This window comes from Ailuropoda melanoleuca, chromosome 14 (genome assembly GCF_002007445.2).
Source record: "Ailuropoda melanoleuca isolate Jingjing chromosome 14, ASM200744v2, whole genome shotgun sequence".
NCBI classification, from domain to species: Eukaryota; Metazoa; Chordata; class Mammalia; order Carnivora; family Ursidae; genus Ailuropoda; species Ailuropoda melanoleuca.
Window position 1 is genome coordinate 28,426,009 of NC_048231.1, and position 20,004 is coordinate 28,446,012.

At 41.7% G+C, this 20,004-nt stretch overlaps 1 protein-coding gene across 2 annotated transcripts in view; it reads right to left on the bottom strand.

Moving 5' to 3' along the window:
- Positions 1-6,707: 6,707 nt before the first annotated feature.
- EFCAB11 (EF-hand calcium binding domain 11) overlaps positions 6,708-20,004 on the bottom strand; it is a 143,511-nt gene continuing 130,214 nt past the window's right edge. Inside the window, exons 6-7 of one of the 2 annotated variants that reach the window (XM_034642710.1) lie at positions 7,959-8,085; positions 6,708-7,869 (exon numbers count right to left, since the gene is read on the bottom strand). In XM_034642710.1, coding sequence (XP_034498601.1) covers positions 8,004-8,085 — 82 coding nt within the window. In that variant the 3' untranslated portion in view covers positions 6,708-7,869; positions 7,959-8,003. Of the gene's footprint in view, positions 8,086-20,004 lie in introns of both variants that reach the window. The other variant, XM_034642709.1, reaches the window with a different exon arrangement.

Here is a 20,004-nt window from a genome sequence, read left to right on the forward strand (position 1 = left end):
TTTGAGGAGTATTAGGCATTTTGTAGAATGTCTCTGAACTGAGATTGTCTGATGCTTTCCTCATGATTAGACTGGGGTTGTGAGTCTTGGGGAGAAAATCCAGAGAGGTAAAGTGTCCTTGTCATCACCTACATAAGGGTTCATAATATCAACATGATTTATTACTGTCAATATTGACCTTGATCACCTGGCTGGGTAGTGATTGTCAGGTTTCTCCACTTGTACTGTACTCTTTGGGAGAGAGTCACTATATTCAGTACACACTTAAGAAATGGAGAGTCGTGCTCCCTCTCTTAGAGGGCAGAGTACTTACAAAAATCATTTGGAATTCTAATGCAAGGGAGATTTGTCTCTACTCTTCCATTTATTTCTTTATTCGATCATTCATTTGAATCAGTATGGACACAAGGATATTTATTTTATACTTTAGGTTACAACCCAATAGTACTTTATCAATTTTGTTGCTCAAATTGTTCCGTTAGTCACTGGGCACTCTTTCTGTTGGTTCCTTCGTCCCTTTGTCACACCCTCTGTCAACAAGGGGCTCTTGTTTGTTTTTGTTGTTTGCTTTTTGAGCACTACCTTATATTCCAACACTACAAGATGCTCCAGGCTTATCTTGTATTTTTTGCCACACTAAAAAGTTCCCTGTCCTCCACCTATTTAACCCACACCCTGCAAAAAACCTGATAATTACTAATCTCTTGGTGACCACTATAGTTTTGCCTTTTCCAGAATGTTACATTGGAATCATAATTTTTTCACACTGGCTTTATTACTGAATACACATTTTAAGACTCACCCATGTCTTTTTGTGGCTTGATAGTTCATTTCTTTTTATTGCTGGATAATAATTTCATTGCGTGACTGTACCACATTTTGTTTATCCATTCACTTCCTGAAGGACATCTTGGTAGCTTCTAGTTTTTGGTGATTATGAAGGAAGCTGCTATAAACATTCATGTGCAAGTTTTTATGTGGAGAGAAGTTTTCAAGTCAGTTGAGTAAATATGTAGGAGTATGATGGCTGGATCATATGGTAAGACTATACTTAGCTTTGTAAGAAACTGTCAAACTGTCTTCCAAAGTGGCTGTACCGTTTTGCATTCCCACTAGCAATATATGACAGTAAACATTACTAAACTGAAACTGAGAGGTGGGAAGAGGAGGAAGATGAGGAAGATGAGGAGGAGGAGAAGAGGAGGAAGTGAGGGAGAGAACAGAGATTGAGAGACATTTCAGATAATATCCTCAGTATAACATACGTATAATTGGAGTCCGACAGGACATTCTCTTCAAGAACGTGGCAGAAGATGTATTTGAAGAGATAATGGCCAAGAAGTTTCCATATATAATGGAAGACGAAGTATCCTGGAATTTTGGTTTTTGTTTGTAGTAGGGGGGGAAAGCTGTTGATATAAGTTTGTGTATCAGCCAAAAAAAGCAGGTCCAATTGAATCTTGGATGGTCCAATGTATTTAATTCTATTTGTGAATATGAGAGGGATAGTAAAAACAAAAGAAAGAAGAAAAAAAGGAAGGGAAGGAAAAAGGGGGAAAAGAAATAAACAAGCTTCATCCCACAAACAGTCTAATGCAGATAGCAGTAGGGAAAACTTGATAAAGAAATGGACTCAAGGGACAACTGGGTGGCTCAGTTGGTTAAGCATCTGCCTTCGGCTCAGGTCATGATCCCAGAGTCAAGTCTCAAGCCCCGAATTGGATTGAGTCCCACATCAGGCTCTCTGCTCAGGAGGGAGTCTGCTCCTCTCTCTCCCTTTGCCCCTCCCCCTGCTCATGCCCTCTCACTCTCTTTCTCAAATAAATAAATACAATCTTAAAAAAAAAAAAAAGAAATGGACTCAAGCACTATTGCTGCAATGTTTGGCCTTAGAAACATCATTTAAAAGAGAGGTGAACTTCCTTAAAATGAAGAAGATGACCAAACCTGGCTTCTACTTTACAATGACTGTTATTTTGATAGTACTTGTGATATATTTCTAGATCCTTGGTCAATTTTTTTCTATAAATTCAAACTTTATTGAAATTGTTCTTCCTAAAGTCACATTTTCTGTGAAGTTACAATAATGTTCTTTTTGATTCACATTTCTGAGTATTTTACCAATTTAGTAATCTCAGAAATTTAGATTGAGCACTTAATATTTTATTATGTTCAACTGTTTTATGTTAAATTGCCTTAAGCCACTTTTCAATCCATGGGGCCAAGCTGATTTAAATTTGTTTAGTATGAAAGGTCACTTTGTGAGCAGCTAGTTCTGCAGTTCTAAACAGACTCCTCAAAAAGTACAAGAAAAAGTAATCTAAACAATGGTTTGTTTTTATTAATCCTAAATTATACTTCTGTAAATGAAGTGTGAACACCAAATAGTGTGATTGGCGAAACATATTGCTCAGAATTTGTGCAACAGAGATAAGTGTTGCAAAAATGCACATCTATTTTAAAAATGCTTCGTTGTTTAGAGCATTTCTAGAACTCTTCTTTGACAATTGTCTTTAGAGCCCACAGCATACTTTATTTTTTTAATTTAAATTCAATTAGCCAACATATAGTACATCATTAGTTTCAGATGTAGCATTCAGTGATTCATTAGTCGCATATAACACCAAGTGCTCATCACATCACGTGTCCTCCTTAATGTCCATCACCCACTTACCCCACTGTCCCACCCACCTCCCCTTCTGCAACCCTCAGTTTGTTTCTCAGTCAAGAATCTCTCATGATTTGTCTCCTTCTCTGATTTATTCCCAGTTTTCCCTCCCTTGCCCTATGATCCTCTGCACTATTTCTTATATTCCACATATGAGTGAAGCCATATAATTGTCTTTCTCTGATTGACTTATTTCACTTAGCATAATCCCCTCCAGTTCCATCCATGTCACTGTAGTGGTGGGTATTCATCCTTTCTGATGGCTGAGTAATATTCCATTGTATATTTGAACCACATCTTCTTTATCCATTCATCTGTTGAAGGACCTCAGCTCCTTCCACAGTTTGGCTATTGTGGACATTGCTGCTATGAACATTGGGGTGCAGGTGCCCCTTCTTTTCATTACACCTGCAGCACACTTTAAAAGAGATTGTCTGGTGGCAAATCTTTGATTTGATTAATAACCCAATGGTTGGGGCGCCTGGGTGGCACAGCGGTTAAGCGACTGCCTTTGGCTCAGGGCGTGATCCCGGCATTATGGGATCGAGCCCCACATCAGGCTCCTCTGCTATGAGCCTGCTTCTTCCTCTCCCATTCCCCCTGCTTGTGTTCCCTCTCTCGCTGGCTGTCTCAATCTCTGTCAAATAAATAAATAAATAAATAAATAAATCTTAAAAAAAAAAAACAACCCAATGGAATGTGGGTTTGATTAATTACCCAATGGAGTTTGGGTTAAGCCTAGTGATGTGTAAGATGGGAATTAATATTTAATATAACCTATTACATGTTAGATGCTTGACTTGGTGTGGCCAGTGAATCTGGATAACTTCATTTTGGGTCAAAAACAAAGTGTAACTATAGAATATGGACCAATGTCATGGATGATTTTCCCACTGGAGGCAACACATCATGGTAGGAAGGTATCTGTATTTAGTAAGGTTGACAGGTTTGAATCATCATCGTCCTGACACTCTCCACCCACCCTCATCACTTGGCCTGAGTCAAGTCACTTAGACTCTGAGACTTGTTTCCTCATTTGTAAAAAGAAGCGGACTACAACTATCTCAATAAATTTTCAAGAATAAAATCTTTAAAAATACAAAATACTTAGCATAATTAGACCCATTTCCTCTTCTGAAGGTCACAACTGTGAGGAGGGAATACTCATTAGGATGAAGGTGGCCCAGTATTTTTTCATTGAATTTTATTGTTCTATGGTTGCATTTTCCTATTTTCTCATCAGATATTAATTCCAAGGTTACTTGTTACTTTTCTACTTGGGGCAAAGATCTGCTCGCCATTTTGGTGTTTTGGGGCTAAGAGACCATGTGCATGTGTGAGTTACCTAGTTGCGAGATGGGATGATAGAGGGAGTTGTGAAAGATGAAGCTGAAGATGTAAGCTGAAACCAGATTATAGAGGGCTTTGAATGACATATTAAAGGTTGAGACATTATTGGATAGAAAAGGTGGCTACTAAGAGCTTTGGAGCAGAGAAAAAATAAATTTTGTCTGTGCTTTGGGAAGATAATTGACATGCTAGACAAAATTTCCTGACAGCGGGGTCTGTTTTTTACTTATCAGCACATCCTTTACTCTTCTTTATACCAATGAAAAGAAAAACGAATGGCTGGATGGGAGGATGGGAGTGGGAATCAGAACACAGCAGGGAGACCATGATGGGCTGGAAGAAAATGTCACAGAGTTACTGCAGACACAGTGACTGGCTGAATGTCAGAGCGGAGGAAGATGGGGGAGACTTGAAAAGAACCCTGAGGCAGCTGGCTTGGATGACAGCTCAGGGTGGGTGGCCGGGTGGTTGCCATTAACAGAAATAGAAAACACAGAGTGCGAAACCAATTTTGAAAATTAGAGGAAACAATGAGTCTGATTTTAGTTCAGTGAGTTTGGAATTGAGGTGGAAATGTCCAACAGGCAAATGAAAACACTGGTCTGTGTTGAGCAGAGGTCAAGACTAATGATAAAGATTTGTTTGTGGAGTCATATCCATAAAGGTGTTAGCTGAAGTCTTGGGAGCAGATGAAATGATCCTTGGAGAATGTTGATCAATACTGGCCAATTACAGGAGCATGGAGAACACTAACAATACAACATGATGGCTGTAGGAGAGCAATCAGGAAAAGAGTAGGAAAAAATGGGCACAGAGATACCACGAGAGGGCAATGTCAAGGAGCCTAAAGAGAGAAGGGCCCAGGAGAAGAGACAAGTGCAATGAGGTCTTAGAGGCGCTGGTGGGTTTGCCTGAAGGAGATCACCGGTGAGCTCTTTGAGAGCTGTTGCCACAGGGGAAGACTGGAGCTGATTATAGTGATAGATCAAGTAGAGGCTGGGATGTTGGAGACAGAAGTGCTTCCTCTTCCATCTTCAACTATCTCTTCTTAGTCTTTTTAGAAGACTCTTTTCTCTGCTGCCCCAGTAAATGTTGATGTTACCTAGGACTCTGTCCTTGGCTCTATGCTTATAACAGTTAGGGTTCTCTTGGTTTCAAATAACAGAAAGCAACTCCAGCTGGCTTGAGCAGAAAGATTTATTGGAAAGATACAGGGTTACCTCATAGGACCCAAAGGGTTATGACTGGGCTTTGCACACAAGCTTTAATCAGAAAGCAAGCAGCATAGGGTTTCTCCAGCTTCTTTCTTGTTCTCCTCTATTTCATTTTCTGCTCTCATTGCAAACCAGCTGCCTTGATTTCCTAGGCCATGTGGTGGAAAACATGTCTGCCATTTGCTCCTGAGTCATAACCACCCACTCAGCCACTCAGAAGAGCGCACTGCTATGTCTCACTCACTCACGTTCTTGATGTCTTCCAAGGGAAGGGACAGAGTTGATCAACTTGCATAGATGCCCACCCTTGGGCAATTCAACTGAGGGTAGACCAACAAAGTCCCACTATACAGACAGCATCATGTGGCTTGGGGATGAGGGTAGGGACTGGGACCTGGAAGTGAGAAGCTGAAGGGAAAACTTACAAGATGAGGGTGTGGATTGGGCCTAGGGGAAGTGATAAGGAGGGGAAGGTGACACGAGCAGCTTCTCACCTCCCCTTTCTTTTGGTCTTTGCTCTGAGAGCCTGGACCCTCCTAAGCAGCAAATCCTAGGCTCTCCATCCTAGACTAAGTGCAATTTCTTCTAAGAAAATGGAATGGCTGCCTGGCTTTTATGAATTTGCACTCCCTGTGGCCAGCCCTTAGTACACTTGGGAGTGTCCAGTGGCCATGTCTATACGCTTTAGATGAACCGGAGCTGACTGATCCAGAGGCCAACCAGACCCTCTTTCTGGGGTCTTTGGACTTGGAATGGGACAGATCATGGGCCAACTCTTTTTTGGAACCATGTGAGGCTGATGGTGATTATGGCAGAGAGGTGGGGTCTGGAAGTACTTGCACTTGAAACTTGCACACAGCTGCACCACTGTCCTCCTATGTCAGACTCCATAAGCTAGCCCAGTATTTTCTAGTAAGTTCCCTTTGCATCTAAGCTTGTTTGGGTAGATTTTTGTCATTGAGACTGAAAAAAGCCTGGACTAATCCAGGGTGAAGGGAGTTGCCCGATAGCTATTCCCAGCCTGGCCTCTTGCCGCCCACGTCAACTGGAGAAAGTGAATCCTCTCTTTCTCTTGTCATGTTTCCCGGGAGAAATAAGGTCCAAATAGTGACTGCAATTCCAGGTTTTGGCATTCTGGCAATTTCTGAAATACCGGCACTTTGTTGGTGGCTTACTCTGATTTCGATATTTAAGAAATCTAAAATCAGTATCACTTATATATCGAGATGAAGACCAATGACTCAACTATTTAAGTTCTGATGAAAACACTTCCTGAACTAAAACTCTACTCAGAGTCAGAAAGGGCCTTCCACCAGCTGGAACAATCTGTACTAAAACACACATGATACCCAAGGACACCTGGGATCCACTGTGGTTTTGAAATAATATTTCGTTTGTACTTCTCAATGATTTTCAATGTTTTCTTCATTTTTGATAATGTTTAGTTTGCTAATCTTTGAATAAAGTTTTTTAAACAATCTTTTTATTTTGGAATCGTTTTAGATTTGCAGAAAAATTGTGAACAGAGTACTTATTATGAACTAAAGTCCATTCTTTATTAGTGTTTACCTAATGTCCCTTTTTTCTATTCCAAGAACATCAAATTATATTGTTTTGTCTCCTGAGGTTCCGCTGACTTGTAACAGTTTTAAGATCTTATTTTTAAGTTTATCTGCCAATAATTTGGGTTTGAATGATGCTCGTTTAATGTTTCTATTTTACAAATGTATATTTGTACTTGATCTTTAAATGTTTACTACTTTTAAAATTTGAATTAGATGTTTTCCTCATCTTAATGTTATGATTTCTGAACACTTAGAGATAAAATATCGGCAATGATACCAGCATTTATTTAAAATAAGTGTTGGAGGTCCAGTGTCACAGTTTTCGATCTGGTACGGCACGTATCAGGTTCCCGCAGGTGGGCGGGCAAGACATGGAGAATGTGAACGCAAAAGGCTCAGGCTCTTGGTGCAGGTGGGGCCAACCACAACGAGGAACCGAGGAACCGTGCAGCAGAGGACAGCTGGGTAGCCACACGAATCCTGGGCCCAAGCCAACCGAAAGGGCCCTGCAAATAAATCTTTTGCCCCCAGTATCCTTCCTTACTGAACTCTGTTCTTCCTCTGTCTCCTGCTCGAGAAGACTTACTTGTGTCAGTCCAATCTGTTTTTTTTAAATCTTGTACAGCGAATGCCCTAGGGCCATTTTACAATGATGATTTTGACACTGGGTACTTTATCTTCGAGAAATCTTAAGTCCTTGTTTTTCCAATGCTTTTTTTGCTCATTGCTTGAAACATTGTTAAGCACTCAGTATATACAGGTGCTATTATTCGTTCAAATAAAGTTGAATGAGAGAAGGAAACTGGCACCATTGGCAGGAAAAAGTGACTTCTCTCCAGACATTAGGAACCAATGAGAATAAAGGAGGGAGCAGGTGGGGTGGTGAGGACTAGTGAGTGGAGCACCCCAGCCTGCAGTGTGGGTGGGCGTGGTGGGTTGAGAGTGAAGAGGAGGGGTGGGAGCCGGCCTCAGTGGCAGAGCCAGCAGCAGCCTGGCTCAGGGCTGCTAGCCCCATGGAAGACGACCTGTAATGACCACCTCTAGGATTCTGCCATGCAAGTCACATCAGCATCTGAAACCCACAATGGAGAGTTTAGTCACAAGTATGCAGCATAATTACATCACTAGCGGAGCAGAGTTTGACATTTAAATATACATTACGATCTACTTGTCTCCCCAGAAGTTGCCAAAAGCAGTTCACAGTAGTTAGGCTTCATTTTGTCCATACTTCATGGCATATTCAAAGTCTTTAAAGCTGACAAGACCATCTGAGTCTTGATCTACTTCCCTGGAAAATGAAACAAAAAGTTATTTAGTTATTTACAGGTTATTTTTGTCACACTTGTGCATCAAGAACACTCCACAATCTTTATTTCTTTGCATGTCTATGAGCGAGAAGCACCCGCTTGAAGGCAAATTTGATGCTTATTTTTTTCTCGCACTGATAATGCCTATGGTGGGAAGGAAAGGAAAAGGTATTTATTAAAATCGACAGAAATAATATATTCAATACATTTAAAGGAATGAAGCCAAATGCACGGGTGCTTTTTTTTTTTTTTAAGCAGAAATGATGGTTTTTCTCGTCATCCTGCACATTCCTTCTGTGATATATCAACAAATATATATATGCATTACACAACAGAAATGTGGAATAAACCAACGAGAGATAAGAAAAATGTTCTGGGAATAAATAGCAATGATGGGAACAATGACTGACATGTGCACTGCACTGCCTTGACATTCCTCAACTCATCGAATCTCGGCACGATGCTGGGATGGGTCCACTTTACAGAAAGAGACACTGAGCTGAAAACAGTCCAATTTCACAAGATCACACTGCTGGTAAGTAGCAGACTTGGAATGCAAATCAAGACCATGACATTCTCAATCCAAGGCTCTCTAAGTACTCCACTGCACGTTGCCTCCCGACTTAAATAGAATAGTCCAAGGAGAAGTGGTTGTACTGCAATTACACGTGGCTAACTCTAGCTCCAGGAGTCTTCACCGGCCTTGGAAGTTCTGTTAAATCCTCACAAACACCCGATGAGCTTTTCTGACTCCTAGGAAGAGTGGTGAAGATGAGAGCCTCTGGCTGGTTGGCTGAGGCTGTGGGTGGCCTCAGTCGGGTTGGTCCCATGTATCCCTAGAACTGCTGAGACAGGAGCATTGCTCCCTTGATGGGGACAGAGAAATAGCACCCCCTCCACATGGGTAAGACAATACATGTCAGAAGGACAAAAATCACAGCATTAGAAACACATTTCAACCATGACCAGGAAAAGTAACGTTTATTTAAGAAGTATGTTTGAAAGGATAACTGATGAGTAGTGGTCACAATTCCTCTTTGGGGGGCATTCCAAAACAATGCATTACATTCCTTATGTGGAGCTCTTGTGGTTGATGCAAATTACATTTTGTTGAAACAACGAATGGTATCAACCATGACATAGGGCTTTTTAAAGCAAAGACCGGCCCAAGTAACAGAGCCACTAATCACTGTAATAGTTTTAAAGCAGGCTTTTAAAATATTGAATTCTAAAATAAACTTTCTGAATATTTCATGCCAAAGTCTCTGAAGTCTATAATGGTTCTGGATAGTGATGATAATTTTTCATTCTTTTGAAGTAGAGAAAATCCCTACTTCTCTGCCCCAGGGCAAAACCATGTTGCAGTGTGTTAGTATAAAATGACTGCAGACTGCAGAGGCCATTATTCTTGCTACTTCTTTTGGTAAAATATACATGATGATTTCATGCTATACAGGACCAAAAGCAGAATGTCAGATCTCTTCTAAGGGATTAGAAATAATCAGTATCACATGTTACTGACTACAGAATATAAACCTTCCCTTTTATTAAATTAGATAATTGAAGATTCTTAATATTGCCTAAGTATTTTTCCCAAGGAATTGGATTAGATAAGAGGCCTTTTTCTTTCCACTCTGAACTGGTCTGGTTGAACTATAAATCCCAGAGGGTGGGTTAAGAGGATAACCTAGAAAAGTAATGTTTTGAATAAACTGCATCTGATAATATTTTCTCAGTGTGTTTGTTCACTTACTGAGATGCTGAATGTTTGTGGAAAAGGGAATCCTTTTTCTCAGTAAATAACCTTCATTGTAATTGCATTCGCTTATTTTTCTTGTTGTCTTTGCCAAAACTTCCCATCATAAAATGGGCACAATATAACCAAGAATTATTAAAACGGAGACTTTTATTCCTAAGGTTTGTAGTGGCATTTTATTCACATAATGAATGGAGGAACATCGTGTTTATATTTGGAGAGAGATGTGGTAAAATACCTTCTATATTCTGACTTTTCCTCCGTGTGTGTGTGTGTGTGTGTGTGTGTGTGTGTGTGTGTGTGTTTGAGAGAGAGCAGGTCTGGTTGTCTCAAGGAGGGTCAAGAGGAAATTCACATTTCAGAGCTATAATTTTAAAAGCTGAAATATATTGTTTTTCTTTGCGGGCGGAATTATCCTGAAGAAGGAAGGTTTCACAGCCCCCGCACGTGAGTCGCAGTGTGGCCGGGGGCCAGAAGTGGTGTGCGCTGAGAGGAAGACACGTCACGAGGTACCAAGTTTCATGGTTCCTGTTTGCCGCGTTCCGCCTCAACAGGAGTTTGCTCTGGTTCCGAAAGGAGAGGGTGCTATTTTGGTGTCACCAGCACACACTGAGCGCTAAAATACTCCACCACCTCTCACCCCACCTAGAAATGAAGTCGAGGAGGGTGAGAACTTTCTCTTGTTTCTGGCTGTGTCCTCACCTCTCAGCCCACAGCAGATGAAAAATGTTTGCAGAGCGCCTGAATTTGTGGGATCCACGAATCTGGAGAACCAGCTGCCAACATTACGGAATATCTACCACTTCCCAGGAAGTGTTGGGGGTCAAAGACAGAGTATATCATCACTGCTTTTACCGAGTCTGGAAACCAGCAGGAGAAATAATATGCACCGAGGAAGGCCCCTAGGAACCATCACCCAGGGACCACAAGGAATAGTCAGTTATGGTCTCCACCAATTGCATTTTGCAAACACAGACCAGGTACAAGAGAGCCCAAGTGAGAGATGAGCTCTGGCAAATGAGGCTGCCGAACAGAACACAGATGGAAGGAACCACGTGAGTGTCGGGCTGAACAACACAGAGATAAATACAGAGCAGGAAACTGGAAACTGAGGCAGACGCTAGACACATCTGAGTCTAACCCACCCTGTAGCCGAAGCCCAAGCACTCCGACCCAGCCGAGCAGCAGCTCTCCCGCCAGACACGTGCATATAGATACAGACAAGTATATAGGCTTCTATTTCAGAACTGGCTTTTCAAAGGAGTTAACAAAGCTCATAGAGATGTATGAGAGGAAAGTAAATGCTGTTAACAGTAACCGCTTTCTAGAAATGTAGGTCCAGTTAAATCGAAGGCTTCCTGGTTTGCTTGTTTTTGAGATGCAAAAGGAAGATGTGGGACTGATCTGTGGAGCTGAGACTCAGCAGAGCCGAGCTGCTCTGTGAAACTCAGCACGAACAACTTAGGACCCTTAGGTAGAAGGGGATGACAAGACAGATAAGAGACAGAAGAGGAAGAAGGGGCCATGGAGAAGCAGGAGGCGGAGATGCTCCATGAAGGGAAATGGCCCCTGAGAAAGTCTGCAGGGGTGAGGTGATCAGAAGTCCTTTAGCTCACTGCTACGTTTACCGTGTGTTTCAAAGGTGTCTGTATCACTCGTTATAACCTCCTGTATCTTCACCAAGGGGTGCAACAGGCACATGCTCTACTGGGGATGGTGTGTGCGCACGTGTGTGTGCGCGCGCGCGTGTGTGTGTGTGTGTGAGTGTGTGCGTGAGTGTGCGTGTGTGTGTGTGTGTTGGGGGGGTTCTGTGTTGACTTCGAAGCTGAAGACTGAGTGAGGAGAGGAATTCCACCTGAGCAGATGCACGAGCCAGCAAGAACTAGGGAATGGTTCGATGATCCATCAGCCGAATTAATGCAGAGAAATGAGAACTCAAGAGTCACGGGCCTTCCAGAAATTGTGAAAAAGCTTCAGAAGTGCTTTAAAATCCTGTAGGGTATGGAATAGGGCTTCCAGGCAACACTGTTTGAACTGTGATGTACAGGAACACCCAGGCCGACACTGGGACACATTGAGAATTTCAGTCAAGACCAGACTGGTTCTGACAGTTTTCTGTTAAAATATAAACATTTTCTTTTTTTTTTTTTTTTTTTTTTTTTAAAGATTTTATTTATTTATTTGACAGAGATAGAGACAGCCAGTGAGAGAGGGAACACAAGCAGGGGGAGTGGGAGAGGAAGAAGCAGGCTCACAGCGGAGGAGCCTGATGTGGGGCTCGATCCCGTAACGCCGGGATCACGCCCTGAGCCGAAGGCAGACGCTCAACCGCTGTGCCACCCAGGCGCCCCAAAATATAAACATTTTCTGACTCACCCTGTAAGTGGTTATAATTGCTTTCATCAGCATGAGCTTTAGCATTTGTCTGTTACATCCTGACTTGTTAAGCAAGATTCTGTTCTCTCCTTTTTGTGATGTTGTGTGGACTCCAACAGCCCAGACTAGATGGGCTGTGACCCAGAGGCTAAGTGAGCCCCACCCTGAAGGAGCCAGGGTTTCACACTGAGAATCTTTTACTAAGGGAGGCCAGAGTGTTGCTTTACTACCTTCTGAAGAGAAACACAGGGGTTTTTCTAATTTAAAAAAATACATAAATAGTGACTGTTTTTCACAAGTAGTAAGTGTTTCTTGTATGAAAATACTTACATAATAACTATTTCTTGAAATCTTTAGAAAGTAGCTATTTCTTGGAAAACAGTTTTGGTAAAATAATTCAAGAGAGCTGCATGGCCAGGTCTCCCAAGCCAGATTTCAGTTTGGAGTACGTGCTTTTGCCCAAGTTACTTAAAAAAAAAAAATTAAATAATTTTTTAAAAATTAAAAATGAAGGAAAGAAACAAAGAGGGAATAGTTTAATTTCATTACATTGAAACCATGGAATATTCTCTATCAAAAAGATATTGAGACTGTATGTTTTTAAGCGGAAACAAGAACACAAACTAGTATGTATTATAATTACACCCTTATAACCGTCTAATTCATTTGGCCAGAACTTGAAATGGTAAGCAGAAACTTCTCTTTTGGGTTATTTGTTTTAAAGTATTTTTTAATAATTTTGATATTTTTCAACTAAAGGAATCTTTTCTTTCAGTCCAAATTTTCTAAAAGGATGGCCTTATTTGACAATGTGTAAACCCTCAACAGCCAGAGCAGGGTTTGGATAAATAATCCTTTACTGTGGGGGGGCTGTCCCAGGCACTGCAGCATCCCTGGGCTCCACCGTCACGATGTCCGTGGTACACTCCCCTCCTCGCTCCCCAGCTGTGACAGCCCAAAATATCCCTGGATATTGCCAATTGTCCCTTGAGGGACAAAATCATCCCTAGTTCAAAAGTACTAAGCTAGAGGAACCACAGTTGGAGGCAATTCTTTGGAACATTCCAGCTAAATCTACACTTACTAAAATAATTTCTCTAAGGACTTTTTTTTTTTTTAAAACAGGTAATTTCAAGGGCAGCTGAGGCACACATGTTTCTAGGATGGATTATGCAGATAATTGTCCCAGTGCTCTGCTTTGCTGACACTAAGGTTCTGAGTTGAGCCCAGAGAAGACCGCACTCTCGAGGCAAACTCTTGGTGTGATAACAGAGCTAGTGACAGGCATATCTGTGTTCCCAGCAAATACACTGACAGACAGCAATTATTTTGAGTCACTGTGATAGTCACACAGGGTTTTGAAAGTTGACGCTGTATTTGATTCACCTGAAACATGAATGAGAAATTTAATGTGGAGGCAAAGATTTAAATTAGAAAAGTTTTCTTAGTGGAATTTTTGGGGCGGGGAAAAAAAGAGAGAATCTCTTTTTCTTTGATTCTTTATGGAATAATTTAAACTAAAGTCAAAACTGCCATCACATTAGGGACAAAGCTGTCATCCTGACTGAACAGTGAGAATAGAAATTACCCTTCAAGCAAGGAGCCCCTGCTGGGGATGAGAGGACCCGCCAATTGAAGATGTGATGATGACAGCTTCTCCCGCAAGCAGCCTTCTCTTCTGAGGAGCCCGCTGGTTCTTTCCACCAGCGTGCTTGCTTCTTTGTTGATGAGAGCCCTGCAGGGCTCTATGGCAATCCAGTTGGTAATGTGTTTATTAATTTTACCTTTATAAAGACACGTGTTAAGAAAAGCCATTTGGACACGCAGGAAAGATAAAAGAGATGTGTGGATGGTTTCTGGTCTTTTCTAGGTTCCCGTGTGACTTTGGCTGTTTAGTGTGTGGTGGACTCCCTGCGCGCCCACCTCGTGTTCTCACCCCCAACTTTTAGCCCAGTCATGGCTGAAGTACCACCCTCGGTGCACCCCACACCAAGGATCTCTGTCTTCCTGGGACTGCTAACACCTGGGTGTGGCCCTCGCACAGATGCCGCCTGCAAGTGTGAAAAAATAAGGCATTGACACCCCGCAGGGCAACTCTTGCCCAGTGAGGGAGCAGACGTCAGTGGATATCGGCTCTCTCCTGTCCCTCAGGCAGGTAGGTAGACAACTCTGAAGTCGTACTCTCGGTTCCCTGGGGGTTCTGGTGGGAATGAGCTCTAGTCGCTTCCAGAAGTAAAAAACTTGGTTCACAGATCCTTGTACTGGGTTGCCCTCACTCTCTGTTCTGCTCTTGCTCACGGACAAACCACCTGCATGTGATCCCTCACTGAAAGCCCTGCTCTCGGGGCACCTGGGTGGCACAGCGGTTAAGCGTCTGCCTTCGGCTCAGGGCGTGATCCCCGCGTTATGGGATCAAGCGCCACATCAGGCTCCTCCGCTATGAGCCTGCTCCTTCCTCTCCCACTCCCCCTGCTTGTGTTCCTTCTCTCGCTGGCTGTCTCTATCTCTGTCAAATACATAAAGAAAATCTTTAAAAAAAAAAAAAAAAGCCCTGCTCAGGAAGAAGCCAGGCTGAGACATAGTGGGAAGTTTATTTTGAGAGATGAAGTTCTCCCAGGGCATTTAAATTGCCACCAGCAATAACATGTCACGTCAGATTCTCATTCAGGTAAGCGGTATCTCACTACTTGAAACAGATCAGAGTATTGCTCTGGAAACATTTTTAGAGCAAATGAAATATTGCCTTTAAGAAGAGCTCTGAAGTTTGAAGCTCCAGACAACTGAAATGCCAGGGGCTACCAGAAAATGATAGGAGCAGTCTTCTCCAATACACGTGTCTTGTTTAATAATATTTAGTCTGTCAGCAATTGTTCCTTTAGTATGAGGACAATATGTTCCTAAGTATAAGAGAGCACTTTGGCCTTGTGGATACAGAGGTACAGCCATGGACTGGCCATGAGCAGGTGGTAGAACTGGGCATGTTGGATGAACTGTGAAGGATAAAAGGCTGGCCAGGGGCGCCTGGGTGGCTCAGCTGTTAACCGTCTGCCTTCGGCTCAGGTCATGATCCCAGGGTCTTGGGACCAAGCCCCGCATTGGGCTCCCTGCTCGGCAGGAAGCCTGCTTCTCCCTCTCACACTCCCCTTGCTTGTGTTCCCTCTCTCGTGGTCTCTCTCTGTCAAATAAATAAATAAATAAATAAATAAATAAATAAATAAATAAATAAAATCCTAAAAAAAAAGGCTGGCCAGACCAGGTCAGGAACAAAGAATGACGCAAGCCAGGTAAAACTGTAGCCTCATTAAGGCCAGGCTCAGCTTTCTAAATAAAAAACACAGTAGATATTGTTGGGTCCTTCCCTAGCAGCCACCCCACACCCTCTGTGCTACTCAGCAGCTGTGTGATTTGGGTTGGTGGCTTGCCACGCCAAGCTCCAGGAGTGGGAGGTAACTAGCCGAAGCCAAGCACTATAATCCTGCCCTCGTCACCCCAGTGATGGGGTTCAAGGATTGATTGGCCAATTGGTACGGGGCATTTCTTCCTTGGCCACTGCTGAGTGGTAAAGAGTTGGTTCAACCATAATGAAGCCTAGGAATTTTGTCTGTGAGTTAAGGAGAAGCCCTTTCATTGGACAGCTGGGATGCAGAGGTGAAGCTTGGTGTTACAATAGTCCTTTTCCTACCACAAAGGTGCAGTCTCCACAGTTCTGTGAGCTGATAGTGCATTGATCCAAAAATTTCCTGTACCTGCTCGTAAATGTCAATTATCAGCCTGAGAACGGGGCTATCCACAGTGAGAGAAAGAGTTAGAAGAATAGCAGAGTGAACTGGAGCCTAATCAAACCAGGCCTGAAGCATGCCTGAGGTCAAAATTCTTTTTTTTTTTTTTTTTTTTAGNTTTAGATTTTTTATTTATTTATTCGACAGAGATAGAGACAGCCAGCGAGAGAGGGAACACAAGCAGGGGGAATGGGAGAGGAAGAAGCAGGCTCATAGCGGAGGAGCCTGATGTGGGGCTCGATCCCATAACGCCGGGATCACGCCCTGAGCCGAAGGCAGACGCTTAATCGCTGTGCCACCCAGGTGCCCCTGAGGTCAAAATTCTTAGTCACCTGACCCAATAAAGTCCCTGGGTTGTTCAATGTGGTCTGAAATGGATTCCTGATACTTTCAAATTAAAGCATCCTGACATACCAGGTACCCCATCTGAAATCTTTTCTAAACCTTGCAGTATCTGGAACTTAGTAGACATAGAATAGACACCCATAAATACAATATTTTTGAAATGATTATTCCATTTTGAAATGAACCCTAAAATAATTCAGATTTTCTTGTTAGGTGCTATCTTAAAATTTGGGATTATTCGCCATAGTTCTGCATTCTAAAGAGTTACTTTTCTTGCTGCATCCAACAAAAATCTCTATTTGCAGCGCCTTAAATGTGATTATGTGCTGAAAGAGGCTATTGATGGGACCAATATGGTTTTTTCCTTACAGAGCGACAGGATAGAGTCTCCAGTCCAAGACAAAAAAGAAAAATGGATGTGAAATGCAGTCACAGCTGGCAAAAGTGATTAACTATAAATAATGACTCACTTTTTCCTATTTACTAGGTTTTAAAATTGATGAGTCTTATTTAAAGCTAGAAATATTTTAAAAGGAGGAAAGAATGTAATTTCAGTATGCTTGATTATTGACTACTTGTGGGCATGTGGATAAATGCAATCAACATACAGCCCGATGTCTCACTTCCGGCAAATAGTGTCATATTCCTTCTCTAGCAAGTGTTTTAGCTGAGCTGCTAATAAATAGTGACATGATCTTTTTTTCTCAGTTTGAATCTCTGGAAGAGAAATTGTGATGTAAGAAAACAGCACAGATCGGGCAGCTTTAAGGATAAAGAACAAAAGCCAAAGTGAACATCTTTGAACTAATTACAAAAAAATCTGGTTCCTATGCTTTTGGGTCACTAGACCTTCCATTCTTTCTCCACAGCAGTTGTGTGTGCCAGGTTTGCTCTGAATGTGGCAGGGGGGAGGCAGCGTGGTCCAGCAGAAATGGCCCAGGAGGAAGTTTTCGTCTCAGCCAGGCTCTGTGACCTTGGGCAAGTGTCGTGGCTGCTCTGAAGCCCAAGCTCTTCACTTGTCAAGAATGGTTGGGCTATGACTTGCCAAGATTTGATATGGCTCTAAATTTTCATGAATCTAAGCTGGATCTTAATATACAACTTAGTGTCTTTGTGCATAGAACATTTAAAAATACAACCGAACTCGTTAGCTATTTTTGCCTTCAAAAAGTACGTTGAATCTTTAACCCTGCAGACAGTTGTAAAGAACCATACACATATATAAATGTAAATGGGGAAAAAATGATCCTGCCTTCAACGGTGTGAAATATGAATGGAGATAAAGCCATTTCTATTTCAAATATATAATCACTTCAGCTGAGATATCTAGTATCATCTTGAACTTGATTATGAGATAAAAGAAATGGGACAGAGATGGCAATCATTTAATCTCTTAAGAACAGCTATTCTGAAGAGCTTTTCACTCTCTGCTCAATAGATTCTCGCAGGTTATGATCCGGTTAGAAAGAAAGCATAATGATGAGGAAAATTATGTTTTCAATAACACACGCTTTTACAGTACAAGTCCTTCCACAAAGGAGGCAATAAAATGAACTCTGACCACTTTAACAGATGGCGTAATGGCTCAGTGCACAGATGTGGCCTCTCTGAAAGCAACAAGTTCATATCCTTGACTGGAGGTTTAGGAATGAGCTGAACTTTCAAGTGTAATGTGGGAAAGATTACATACTCCCAGACAAGAAAGCTGAGTATTAGTGGACTCAGAGGCTTGGAGAAGATGGTCTAAAAGAAAAGGCTTAATGAGCTTCATTTTGCTAATGCAACAAACAGACTTGAAGTTGAAATATGAACCATAAACATTCAAGCCGTTTATAAATCCCCTGCTAATAACATTGTGAGCCACTGTGTTAGCAAGCTTGCTTTTTAAAAGCATACTTTCTCGGAGTCAGAAGATACCAATTGTCAAATAATGCTTATCTTCTCTAATAGTCTTGTGTTTTCAAGTAGAACATACATTTAATAATGCATGATAAGGAGACTGGAGAGTTTTTTGTTTGCTTATTTTTTTCCTTTCTTAGGAAATTTGAAGCTAAAGTTTATCTGGAAAAGTCAATGTACCAGAAGATTCAGAATATTTTTTTTAGAAAATACATGTGGTATCAAAACATGATATAGAGCTTCAGTAAGTAAAACAGTGTGATTAAGGCCCAGCAATCAATGAGCAAGAACAACATGCAGAACATGTGCATAGGAACTCACCAAAGGTCAAAAGAGACATTTCAAATCGGTGGATATTAAATAAGTCGGTAGGAAAAGGAGCTGGGATAATGGGTTACCCATTCTGACACAGGTGAAGTTTGATTCCGTGGCAGAGCCTGCTATATGTTCCACAAAACTTATTTCCTTCTCTTCCCAAAAACATAGCTAAACCACATTTTCCAGCCTCCCTTACAATTAGATGAGACTGGGAGTTCTGGCAACGCAATGATAATAATATAATAATAGAGAAACAAAAACTAGCCTTTGCTCCATCTAATTAAAAGCACTCACATAACAAAGGAGAGTACAGGACCTGACAGTCACCCTGGGGACTGTGACATGGCCAAATCATACTGTGTTAATGGAGCCTCACCAGAAATCCAAGGGACTTGGCTCTATACAGCTTAGTTACGGAAACGTTGTTTTAAAATTTTATCAGGTCAGGGTTTTTTTTTTTTTTTTCATCAAACGAGAATGCAGAAATTTATAAAAATTAATATTTTTAATTGCTTACACTTTAGTTTTAAATAATCCATTTAAGAAAATAAGATTTTACATCTCAGCCCATTTCCAATTGATGTGCATCACTGAGCCAGTAGGAAATCTGGCCTTAGTTCAGAATAATTATAATAAATTACTTATGCTTTCATTTACAACGTGCTCCCACCATTTGAAACCTCTGGGTCTGTGGACAATAATAACATAAAAAATGAATAACGTTTCATAATGAAACAATTCCCTCATATTATCAGAAGCTCTCTATTAATAAAGCCCACCTATAATCACAAAGTCACACCAAATGGAATGACCATGAGGGCTTTTGAGAATTTCAGTCGAAAGAGATAAGGAAGGTTCACCAGGCATGTGACAAGTGTTTAGAAAATTATGAAACGCAGAGAATGTGAACATGGCTAAATTAATCAAATCCTAGGCTAAGTCCAAGGGACTCCAAGTGCAAGTTCAGAGGGGATATTTTAGGACTGAAACCTGGAGATGCTTATTCATATAACAGCTAGAAAAACAGGACTTGTTTTCTATCCCTGATGTGAAAATAAAAAATAAAATTCCCAAGGTCGGTATGGGGATGGGGAAAAAAAGGGATGTACCTTCCTTAAAGAGGTCTCACAAATCGCATGATACCCCCCAGCCCCAGTCCTCTCCCCTCCTGCCCAGCACTGAGAATTACTTTTCAGGTGGGTGACCACTGTGCTGCAAGCTGGCATGGCATTGGCCTCGATGGGTAGGTGGGTGGGGGAGGAGAGCCTTCAGATATTTCGGGCTGAGAACAGGAAGTGGCTCATCATGAAGGGTTTCAATAATGTGTAAATCACTAAGGGGCACTGGGGTGCTGGCAGGGCTCTTCCTAGCCTTGGGAAGAAACTGGCCTCTCCCATAAATGGCCACACTAATACCGATTTCAGGGA